Raw genomic sequence first — 12,415 nt, forward strand, 5'->3', positions numbered from 1 at the left:
TGGGAGGAAGTGTAAAATAAACTCACTGTTCAACATTCTACCAGAAGATGTCAGAAACACTGCCCAGACATATATATAGATCTTCAAGAGGAAACTCAACAAGTGCCTGATTAACTAGGCTGTCGTGGATATAGGCCAGCGGGCCGTCAACAGCAATAGTCTGATTGACCATGCAAGCACCATAGAAGCCTGGCCCATGACTGGGCTCCGGGAGTAGGATAACTCGAAGCCGGCCACAGGTAAGACAATGTCGGTTATGAACAAAGGGCCCATGGAACACCGTGTTTGTCTAGTCCCCTATTTTGATTCCACTACATTCATGCGAACTCTTATGTTGTGTATTAGGCTGCCATGCCTGTTCCATGAAACTGTTTTACTTAAATTACCACACGTCTTAATAACAAAAAAAAAAAAAGGCACAATACCGTGACTGGAACGATACACAAATAACCCGCACATAAAAGAGAGAAGCTTACGACGACGTTTTGGTCCGACTTGGACCATTTACAAAGTGACTTTGTAAATGGTCCAAGTCGGACCGAAACGTCGTCCTAAGCTTCTCTCTTTCATGTGCGGGTTATTTGTGTACCACACGTCTTCCTGTTGAAGTAACTAATTTTCAACTAAATTATTATAGCTTAAATAATTTTAGCTCTAGCATTATCGAGATCCATATTATTGGGAACGCCAGAAATTCCTCGAGCTATACTTCCTGGAACGTATAGGCAGAAAAATACTGAATGTCACGAATAATACCAGGAAAATTCAGGAGGCATTAGTCCTAAATCTGCACACAGGAAATACTTTCCACGGGAACAAGAGGCATGGGAGACGGTGCAAAATACCGCCATTGGACAGCAGGGAGTGCATTGAATACACTGATGTAAGAGAACTCAGTAAGTGTAAAAGGAGCAAGTATTTCCACCACCTTCCCTTCTTAAGTAAGGGGATTTACCAACAGACCCCTAGAAGTCTTCAAGAGGGAACTAGTGTTAGTGTATGCGACTAGCACCAACAGCTCCTAAGGATTTTTTTTTTATTCTTATCACTGCACTTTTCTTGAAAAAATGTTTTTCATTTTAATAAATTTTGTTACTCCCTATATTCTGGTTTTAAGATAGTCTTTCATTTTAAACAATATTAAACGAAGTATCTATAAAAACAAGTCTGTGGCTGGAACAAATAACTCACACTAAAAATAGGAAACTTAATTAATACGTAAGTCTTAGGTTTGCTCTCTTAAATGTAGGTCAGTAATTTGTGAAGAATAGTTTGCATTTGATAATGGTCCAGGACAGGCCAAAACTTTGAATTTCATCTGTAAACTATTGAAAGTTATATTGTATTTTCTTTCTGTATGTCACAAAAAAACAAATGTCTAACACAGTGTCTTAACGGACGAAATGTGAAGTTTTTGTATAAAAGACGAAAGTTTTTGTGATCACGTTTCGTTCTATTTAGTTTTATCATGTCTTTTGTGTGTGTGTGTGTGTGTGTACTCACCTAGTTGAGGTTGCGGGGGTCGAGTCCGAGCTCCTGGCCCCGCCTCTTCACTGATCGCTACTAGGTCACTCTCCTTGAGCCGTGAGCTTTAGCATACCTCTGCTTAAAGCTATGTATGGATCCTGCCTCCACTACATCGCTTCCCAAACTATTCCACTTACTGACTACTCTGTGGCTGAAGAAATACTTCCTAACATCCCTGTGATTCATCTGTGTCTTCAGCTTCCAACTGTGTCCCCTTGTTACTGTGTCCAATCTCTGGAACATCCTGTCTTTGTCCACCTTGTCAATTCCTCTCAGTATTTTGTATGTCGTTATCATGTCATGTGTGTGTGTGTGCGTGTGCGTGTGCGTGCGTGTGCGTGTGCGTGTGCGTGTGCGTGTGTGTGTGTGTGTGTGTGTGTGTGTGTGTGTGTGTGTGTGTGTGTGTGTGTGTGTGTGTGTGTGTGTGAGAAACAGCCTTATAGCTGGTTATCGCTTTTCATTTGTTTGATACTCTTAATTGATTTTTTTTAATCCAATCTATCATTTTCATGGCCTTTATTTAATTTGCATTGTGTCCTCAAAACAATAGGCCATGTGACTGAAGCCATAGCAGCGTCAGCAGCAGGTTATACACAGTAGTAACATCAGAAGCACTAGCAACAACAAAAGAGGTAGTAGCGGTAGCAGCATACACAATAATATCAGAATCAATAGAAGCCAATTAAGCAGAGGCAAGTGTCTAAGCATCATTGGCATCACAAGAAGAATAGCAACAGCAAATAGCGGGAGTCACAATAGTAGCATCGCAATAGCTGCAGTTGTGGTAAGTCTCAGCTATAACAATAGGAACAGCAGTGGTAGCAGAGTGGAGGCATAACAGACATATCGGCAGGCAAAGCTACTTGTTGACTCACACTCAACAATGACCCACCCATCACTTCCTCTTGACTTGTACTGACTGCTCTCTCCTGTACCGGCGCAGCATCGCTGATGCTACACTCACCCTCACTGGTACTACTCACTCATTTCTCTGTTGGGCTATTCTTTATTTAAACTATGATAATTTCCACACTTCGTGCCTACTATTAATAGCTTTAAGTAGCACTGATGGTCAGTTAATTATCAGAGATCGCTGAGCGCACAGAGCAAGTTGGTGACATGGTTGTGGTGGTACAAGTTTATGCTGACAATCAGTATTTCTTGCTAGTGAGGCGGTCGTGGACCGGCCTGAACTCCGACCAGGTTGACAACTTAGTACGGCTGTCAAATTTCCCTAAAGTAAAAATATCATCGTGTCTTGCCAGCATATTTGAAGTTTGTCTTGGTTTGTCGAGATCTCTCGCTTCTAGACGTGTTGCTCCCGTTTTTTAATTTCTTATTTGTAGTTTAATTTGCCCTTTCGTAGGTTTGCGTAACCTAGCCTGAAATAAAGAAAAAATATAATTTCAAGGAACATTATGGTTCACAAGAGAAGGGGAATTTAATAACCACTGACCTAAGTCACATGGTTCACTTTATGTTGTACCTATGACCAATTTCGAATTTTCCTACTTCTGTCATGGCCTGAAGACCAGGCCTGATTGTTGATTTCCTGGTCAACTAGGCTGTTGTTGGCCTATTGGCCCATATATTCATCCCAACCTGGTTGCTCTATTACACTGCAGAAGCAGAGATTCAGCTTTCTTGAATACTTATATACTTCTTCCCTTAATATTTATTGTATCTGCTGGCAGGAGGTTGAATAGACGAAGCCCACAGATGTTAACGGTATTCTCTCAGTGTGCCTGTGGAGCCCGTTTTTCACCGGGTCTGTTTTTCACTTCATTACGTTGTTATGGTTGTTTGCATTCTTGGGACTAGGTCTTCTAGTATCTTCCATGTATATACATTATTATCACGCATGTCTCTTAACTTCCGCTCTAAAGTTATATTTCCAGTTTTAAGGCATGCCCAGTAGTTTAAATGCTTTAATGACTGTGCAGCAGAAAACGTGAACTGTATTTTTTCCAGCTCCCTTGCCTTGAACGAAACCGTCAACACCGAGTATTACTCGAAGCGAGAGAGAGAACGAGTGATTTTAAGTGTCACCATTATCATTATTTCAGGTGCAAGAACAAAGATGCAGGAAGAAGTACTTAAGACTTCAAGGCAAGGATAGTATTGGGCCTCCACTGGCCGTGTGGGATGTTCATATTTGGTCGGAAAGCAGTCGTACTCGACTCAAGGATTTTGCATTTATGCATGTTGTACTATTGATTAATAATATAATAATTTCCCAGTTATTGAGAATTGCTGAACTTTTGTCTGCATGTGTAACATTTTTGCGTTCAGGTACTATAGCAATTAATATATTTAATTACTATAGTAATTTAATTACTATAGTACCTATAGTAATTAATACAAAAAATTATAAACTCAGGGTATATCACGAGCGGTTAGTTTTCACAACCATTGGCAACGCAAATGCTGTATATATTTTGCTAGGTAAATAGTTATTTTCCAAAATAAATTAATCAAAGGAGCAGAGAAAATTTCGTAACACTCTCCCAGTGATTGATCAGGGCTGTGTGACGGCGGTGTAGATCGTTCTGAAATACATGAACTACTATGCGTTATAAAACGAGCGATGTGTATAAGGATGTTTGCAGCGGCGGCATGAGTGTTGTTTTCTCCCTGGAGGATCTTAGGAGCGTGACGGTGCACTCACTTGCCCACTAATGACGTGTAGCTGCACAACCCACGACGGCTGTGCTGTGGTCCAACATGCCCCACTTGCTGCCTTTGGCGGGAGGGGACGTACTTGTTACATATTACACCCCCCTTACACCATGTAACTCCCAGCTCAGTTTGACATATTTCATTACCTCGCATATATAACCTATCCTATGTGATGGAATATAACGGGAAAACATAGCTAGCTTTTGTTTCCACATTGTAACTATTTCTTGGTGCTAAACTGTCATAGGTGGAGCTGTTGTAAAGCTTAAAATGTGGTATTCATATAAGCAGAATGATGCATATGACTAATTGCAAATACGTGAGGGTTGAAGAATGTATGCATAATTGAGGTAAAGAGTTGAGGAATGTATACATAATGCCAACATAAGTGACACTGAAAATGCGAGGAAGTAATTATGTTTGTATTGCGTCATTGCTTTGTATTAAACAGTGACAAAAAGTAAGGCATCTAGCGAGCTGCAGTATTGAGGTAAAGGGGATGGAGGTGTATGTAAGAGATAGGTTATATAGGCTCTTTACTGTGTCAGGTAGTGGATAAGATAATGTGCATGGTATGTAGAAACAGGCGGTGGAAGATTGAACTTCATAAAGCTTAGCGTTGTCACGGCGTTCACTGCGAGAAACTATTATGAGAAACTTATGGCGGTGAAGTTAGCTGCCATTTAAAAAATGTAATGAACATTGTTTAGGCTGCATTAAATACTGAGAGCATATAAGAACAGAAATCTTGAGCTGCACAGCAAAATTTTTTTATAGCTAAAGAGGAGAGCGAGAGAGCTATCATCCTTACGAACATAATCATCTTGTTGAAATGTAAACATTTACTTTCCGATATTACTATTTCTTTAAGGGTGCAAAAATTATGCCAGAGAACAAGTTAATGTGAGTAACGAACGTGTCGGGAATACCATGTGTCTGGCTTAGGTTCAGTTTGTATGTATAGGGGTGTACCTTACTATTTTCCTCATACACCTGTTGTTTACGACTTATATCGGAATGTTACTAGTTTATGGAGGAACAGCACTCGCAATACTCCAGAACTTTCACAAGCGTTGTGATTACACGAATGTTGTGAAAACAACCGCCTAGTCTGGCATTGCAGACTAGCCGAATCGTGTTGCACGTTTCTGGCTGCAAGATCCAAAGAAACAGTATGAACGGACCGCGGGGGCTACGATTCCTGAAGCCATCACCAGGTAGAGACTAGCAAGTGTCGCTTTATGAATGCAGGCTACAGGCTAAGCCCTTCAGGGCAAGTTCCTTGACTCTGGCGAAGTGGAGGCTCTTGATTTAAGGACTTGGACTTGTATTTCCCCTCCTATCATTGAACCTAATTGCTTCCTATTCCCCAAGTGTCATGACTACATTGGGTTAAGTGCTTCCCTTTAGTATAATAATCGCAGGATAAGCGTGGGGTTTACAAACTAGCCATTCGGGCAGCGCCAAGTGAAAAGTAGAGATAATGAACAACTCGTTAATGAGGGGGAAACCTGATCTTGCGTGAATAATAAAATTTATAATTCTGGACACCTTCATATGAACTTGCAAAGATTGCATTTGATAACACATGGACAAATTGGTAATTTATGGCTTCAGGAATACACGAGGATGGAAGAATGAAAACAAGAAATGTTTTGCGATATATTTACTTCACAATTATCGACGATTCTGTTTTTATTCGTTTTCCAGTTATACTTTTACTTTGGTGTTAACGTTTGTTATAACGGATTAAATGTCGTTAATTCACGTTAATTTAATCTAAACAGCTTTGCAGACAAATCTACGTTAATATAAGAAACTAACTGTGGAGTTAAGACTAGTTGAACATCGATGTCGATCTGTATGAGCCAACCTTGGAAGATATGGATGGATGGTTTTGCGGATAATCTCAGCATCTCACAACTCGAGAGTTCCAAAGCAAAGTCGACGTAGTCAAGATTTACTGAGCAAGAGTCATTCTTCCTCTACCAGTCTGTTAGGAAAATTCACGCTCTAGTCACGGGCAGAGTACTAGCCAAGCAACCTGAAAGTCAAGGTTTTTAGAACTTCACACAATGGTGTTTTCCAGCTAGAAAAGTCAGCCCGCTCCATGCGTGTACATTTGGAGACCGATGGCAAGGTTTGCTCCTGTAATCAGCAGGAGCGACTTTTTACCAGTGGTACTGTAGCTAACAGCGACACCCCGTTCTGTCACAGAAAAGGGATGATTTCTTGGCATTGGTATCAATATAATCCACTTTCACAGTGAAAAAAAATGCCTGGTTTTTGCAGACCCCATCCCCTCCCTCTCCCATTGGGTTATCGTAGGTATAATTGTACTTATGTGTACCAGTTTTTCAACAACATAGTAATTGGTCTACGGGGCAGGGATTTAGACTAAGAGTAGAGAAGCTCAGCTCAAGGTTTTCACGCCAGAAATATGCACCAACACAAAGTAAGAAAACCACTGGATGACTCTAAATTTGCAAAAGTCTGCAGTGAGCTGATGAAATACGATTACTGATATTAATTATGTTCTTCATGCTGCAGTGTTGGGCCCGTTGTTGTTCACAATTTACATAAACGACATAGATGAGGGAATAAATAGCGACATAAGCAAATTTGCTGATGACACCAAAATAGGCCGTCCAATTCATTCTAATGAGGACATTAGAGCACTCCAGGATGATTTGATTAGACTGACGCAATGGTCGGAGAAGTGGCAGATGCAGTTTAATATTGACAAATGCAAAGTTCTAAATGTTGGACAGTTAAATAACCATGCCACATATAAACTAAATAATGTAGATCTTAATACTACCGATTGCGAAAAGGATTTAGGAGTTCTGGTTAGCAGTAACCTAAAACCAAGACAACAGTGCATTAGTGTTCGCAATAAAGCTAACAGAATTCTTGGCTTCATATCTAGAAATATAAATAATAGAAGTCCTCAGGTTGTTCTTCAACTCTATATATCCTTGGTTAGGCCTCATTTAGACTATGCTGCTCAGTTCTGGTCACCGTATTACAGAATGGATATAAATGCTCTGGAAAACGTACAAAGGAGGATGACAAAGACGATCCCATGCATCAGAAATCTTCCCTATGAGGATAGACTGAAGGCCCTGAATCTGCACTCTCTCGAAAGGCGTAGAATTAGGGGGGATATGATCGAGGTGTATAAATGGAAAACAGGAATAAATAAAGGGGATGTAAATAGTGTGCTGAAAATTTCCAGCCAAGACAGGACTCGCAGCAGTGGTTTCAAGCTGGAAAAATTCAGATTCAGGAAGGATATAGGAAAGCACTGGTTTGATAATAGAGTTGTGGATGAGTGGAACAAGCTCCCGAGTACAGTTATTGAGGCTAAAACGTTGTGTAGTTTTAAAAATAGGTTAGATAAATACATGAGTGGGTGTGGGTGGGTGTGAGTTGGACCTGCTGGGTGCTGCTGGGCCTGGTACAGTGCTCCATCCTTGAGTGGGGATGACCAGACTGGGTGGGTCATTGGGATAATCCGGGGGGGTGGGTCATTGGTCTAATCCGGGGGGGGGACATGGACCTGCTCCGCATGGGTCAGTAGGCCTGTTGCAGTGTTCCTTCTTTCTTATGTTCTTAAGTGCACCTAAGTCGGATTGCCATTAACTATGTAATTGCTGCTGTCATAAATACAATAAATGCAATTTTATCTTTACCATATCAGAAATAAACGTGTCGGTGAAAAATTAAGTTTTTTTTTTTTTGTGTTCGCCAAATGACATCACGTAATATTTATGACGACTGTTTTTTCCCCACAAATTATGCAAATTTTTGTCCACAAATTATGCAAATGAGACGTGGTGCCTACTTTAGACTACATGCTCTTAGCACCAACGGCCACTTGATGGCTGTCTAGGAAACCCGGTATGTGACTGGACAGCAGGGGCGGTGACTCAAGAATCGACTACATAAGGGGAATTACCAATAGACCCCTGGCTGTCTTCAAGAAGGCGCTGGACAGACACCTAAAGTCAGTACCTGACCAGCCAGGCTGTGGTTCATATGTCGAGTTGCGTGCGGCCAACAGCAACAGCCTGGTTGATGAGGCCCTGATTCACCATGAGGCCTAGTCACAAGCCGGGCCGCGGGGGCGTTGACCCCCGAAACCCTCTCCAGGTAATCCGTAAATAACAGCGTTTTATAATATATATATATATATATATATATATATATATATATATATATATATATATATATATATATATATATATATATATAATCTTACGGAATGATGTCACTGGTTGTCCCCCCTCCCGACGTTGTCGTTCATACCTCTTCAACTCCAGCAGGTATCTGGTATCTTGCAGGCTTACAGGTACTTCCATGTCATGGGATGGAGCAGTGAAGAATGTAAACACCGGGGATGAAACCATATAAGTTTGAAGGTGGTTGTAAGCTGCTCCCCATCCCCCCCCCTCACTCGCTCCTAATCCACCACACAATCTCAGCAGTCAGTAATTTCCAAGAAAACAATTAATTTAAACACTATTAAATTTAGTTTAGGTTCCTTACCTGTATCATCTTCAATTTACTTATAATTAATGAACAATAAATCAATTTGATTACCGGGAGGGTAACATCTGGCAACGGGGATGCAGACACATTTACTTCATGGGAAACAATACGCTCATGTGTATAATGTAAGGAGAGGTTGCATGCTGGGGTGGGAGACCTAAGTTGCCTTTATTTACTGCCCTAATGCTTTTAGTCATGTCTAGTTAATTTAATAATTTGTAATTTCATGTATAATTTATATTTGAATACCAAATAACACCGTCTCTGGTGGTGTATATTTTATTTAGGACCCTTTATTTTCTTTTAATATAGTTAGATAGTTGAATAATGTAAATATTTTTTTTGTCAGGATCTGGAGTTTCACGGAGTGATGCGCTTCTACTTCCAAGACTCTGGTCAGAAAGTGGCAACCAAGTGCATCCGTGTGCCCAGCACTGCCAACTCCAGATACGTCATTGAAACGCTTGTCGAGAAGTTCAGGCCCGATATGCGCATGCTCTCCATTCCCGAGTACGCACTCTACGAGATACACGAAAACGGAGGTGAGTTCTTTGCATTTCCTCCCTTGGTACACTACGAGACACGAGAATGGGGGTTTTCCTGTGGTTTACCTAGAAAATTACGGGGGTTAGTTTCCCTGGTCCGGTCCCAGACCAGGTCTCCAGGTTGATGGCATGATCATTCAGGATGATTAATCGGTCACACACAGTCCAACACGCACGACAGCCCGCTGATAGAACTCTACCTTGAACTTTACAAGTTTCCTTATGAAAACAGGCCTGGTTGACCAGGCAAGCACCAGACGAGCCTGGCCCATGGCCGGGCTCCGAGAGTTGTGAAACTCTCGAAACTCTTCAAAGGCATTTCAAAGGTATGGGGTTTGTTGGTAAATCTCCTTACGTGTGAGAGAGGGTATTAAAAAGTCTTGGTCCCTTTACACTTATTGAGCTATCTTAGTAATGCAACCATACTTTTCACTAGGGGCCCCTGAAGGGAGGTTCCTTGACGCTGGTGAGGGGCTCTTGATCTAGGGAATCGGATCTGTGCACAATCCAGTTCCCTGAATTGAGCCTGAACACCTTCCATCCCTAATCCCCCACAGGCGATGTATAATCCCTACCGCTTTAGCGCTCACCCATAATTATAATAATTATAATTTCCACTGGGGTATTTTGCAACGTCTGTTAAGCCTCATACTTTCACAAGAAGTGATTTCGGCGTGCAGATTTGGGGCCAGTTCCTCCAGAATTTTCCAGGTGCCACACCAACCTGGCTGTGATAGATATGTGGGCCAGCGGGCCGCCAACATCATCTTGGTTATCAGGTAAGCACCAGAGAAACCTAGTCAAAGGCTTTGGGAGCAGCAAATATCAGGAAACCCATCAAAGGTAAGTATGATTCATCTTTCTCGCATATGTTCCAGGAAGTACAGTTTAAGGGACATGAGGCTTTCCCAGTAATTTAGATAGTTTGACATAATTTATACAGGCAGTGAACATACTGAGGAACAATTTTCCCTGCCCGATAAAGGGTTTTAAATTGGGCCGTAAAATACCTAAAGAAACAAGTGAATTAAAAATATTACCATTTGCTTGGATTATCTCGTTCTGCAGGTTCTGGTTTTCCAATAAATTTCCTTGCCCTTGTGATAGTAGCGCTGTTGTGATTAGTGAATGTAGATCATCGTCTGACATTATCACTCCTTATAGGTTCCTCCCCTTAATCTTCCTCTCTACTGAGTTTTTTTTTATATACTGCATTCTAATTTATATTTCCTCATTTTTTTCATAATGGCCTGGCTGGGCCGCTGGGGAATGACCCCCGGAATCGACGAACGGTATAAGTACGTAAGATATGGTAGGTTCCATAATCCACTAACATACTTCTGTTTAAGCACACACAATTGAGAACAAGAGAAAAAAAACTGCAGCGACACGGCAGTTCAATATTTGTGAAAGCCCAGACAACGATCACGTCTACACGTATAATGCGCATAAGTAACAAAAAAAAAAAACAATAAAAGGCACAATACCGTGACTGGAACAACACAAATAACCCGCACATAGAAGAGAGGAGCTTAAGACGACGTTTCGGTCCGATTTGGACCATTACAAAGTCACACTGACGAAAAGGAGAGGAGGGAATATACATAGGCCAGCAGATAGTGGAAGTGGCAGTAGTTGAGTCATTCAAATACTAAGAAAGAGGAGCACTGCAAGGGAGCTAGGAGCCCACAGAGGGTAGGAGCAAGAACACAGAGGGGAAAAAAATATAATAAATGACAGATACCCAAGGCAGAAGAGAGAAAACCCAAAGGAGAAAGAGGAAAGAGGAAGAGGGAGAAGAGGAAAGAAAGAATCAGGTTAAGTCACGGGTGTTCTAAAGTTTGGAGCATTTTACAATGTAATGGGAAAGGAAGGCATCTACAGAGACAAAGCCAAGATTAAGATTCATACAAGGAAAGTTGTGTATAAAGGAGATTCAACCAGACGGCGACTGTGAAAGTTGGAAGTAGGGTAGACAGTTTTAGCAGAAGACCAGTCAGTAGGATGACTGTGATCTCTGACATGACAGAAAAGAGCAGTGTTGGCGTCGGCAAGCCTAACACTACTTTTGTGCTCCCTAAGTCTGAAAATAAATGGTATAAAATACCGACACAATGGAAACATAAACACATATGCAGTTTGGAAATAAATGGGATACAATACCGACACAATGGAAATATAAACACACATGCAGTATAATGTGATCCTTTATTGACAAACAGATCTACCTGGGGTGGAAGGGACGCGAGTATTTATAGTCAGGTTCAGAATGCTGAGGTCAGGTGGAGAATGCTGCATCTGATGATGTACCAAGATTTTAGACTATAACCCCACTCGGTACATCATCAGATGCAGCATTCTCCACCTGACCTCAGCATTCTGAACCTGACTATAAATACTCGTGTCCCTTCCACCCCAGGTAGATCTGTTTGTGACTTGAAAAAGCCCACTGTGTGGGCGAAATGTAGTCAATAAAGGATCACATTATACTGCATATGTGTTTATATTTCCACATATGCAGTTTAATGTGATCCTTTATTGACAACTGTTTGTGACTTGAAAAAGCCCACTGTGTGGGCGAAACGTTGTCAATAAAGGATCACATTAAACTGCATGTGTGTTTAAGCTCTCCCTAAGTCTGTCAGAAAGATGTGGAAAAACACTTATGTATAGTTCAGGACATTTATTAAAGGAAACGTTTCGCCACGAGTGGCTTCTTCAGTCTTATTAGGACTGAAGAAGCCACTCATGGCGAAATGTTTCATTTAATAAATGTCCTGAACTGTACATAAGTGTCTTTTCCACATATTGTCGGTATCACCATACCATTGCCTCACTGTCAGAAAGAGATCGGCCAGTTTCTCCAAAGTACTGCAGAGGACAGAAGGAACAAGAAATAGAGTAGACGCCAGGAGCATCTATAGAGGGAGGAGAGGTATAAACTAGATTAGTGCGAAGAGTGTTAGTCTGGCGAAAAGTAAGTTTGATGTCTAAGGAACGGAGAGAGTTGTTGAGATTAGAAAGACCGGAAATGTAGGGAAGGCAGAGGACAGGAGGTATGGAGACGAGTTCCATGCATCTTACTCAGCATCCAGGCATCACATATAAGC

General features: G+C 41.3%; 1 protein-coding gene across 4 annotated transcripts in view; it reads left to right on the forward strand.

Moving 5' to 3' along the window:
• The window catches only part of LOC128697378 (afadin-like), a 349,288-nt gene that overhangs the window by 132,565 nt on the left and 204,308 nt on the right, over positions 1 to 12,415 (forward strand). For all 4 annotated transcript variants that reach the window (XM_070094069.1, XM_070094067.1, XM_070094070.1 and 1 more), the window contains one exon: positions 9,110 to 9,302. In XM_070094069.1, the coding sequence (XP_069950170.1) occupies positions 9,110 to 9,302 (193 nt within the window). The remainder of the gene's footprint in view (positions 1 to 9,109; positions 9,303 to 12,415) is intronic.

The sequence above is a fragment of the Cherax quadricarinatus genome, chromosome 44 (genome assembly GCF_038502225.1).
Source record: "Cherax quadricarinatus isolate ZL_2023a chromosome 44, ASM3850222v1, whole genome shotgun sequence".
Taxonomy (NCBI): Eukaryota; Metazoa; Arthropoda; class Malacostraca; order Decapoda; family Parastacidae; genus Cherax; species Cherax quadricarinatus.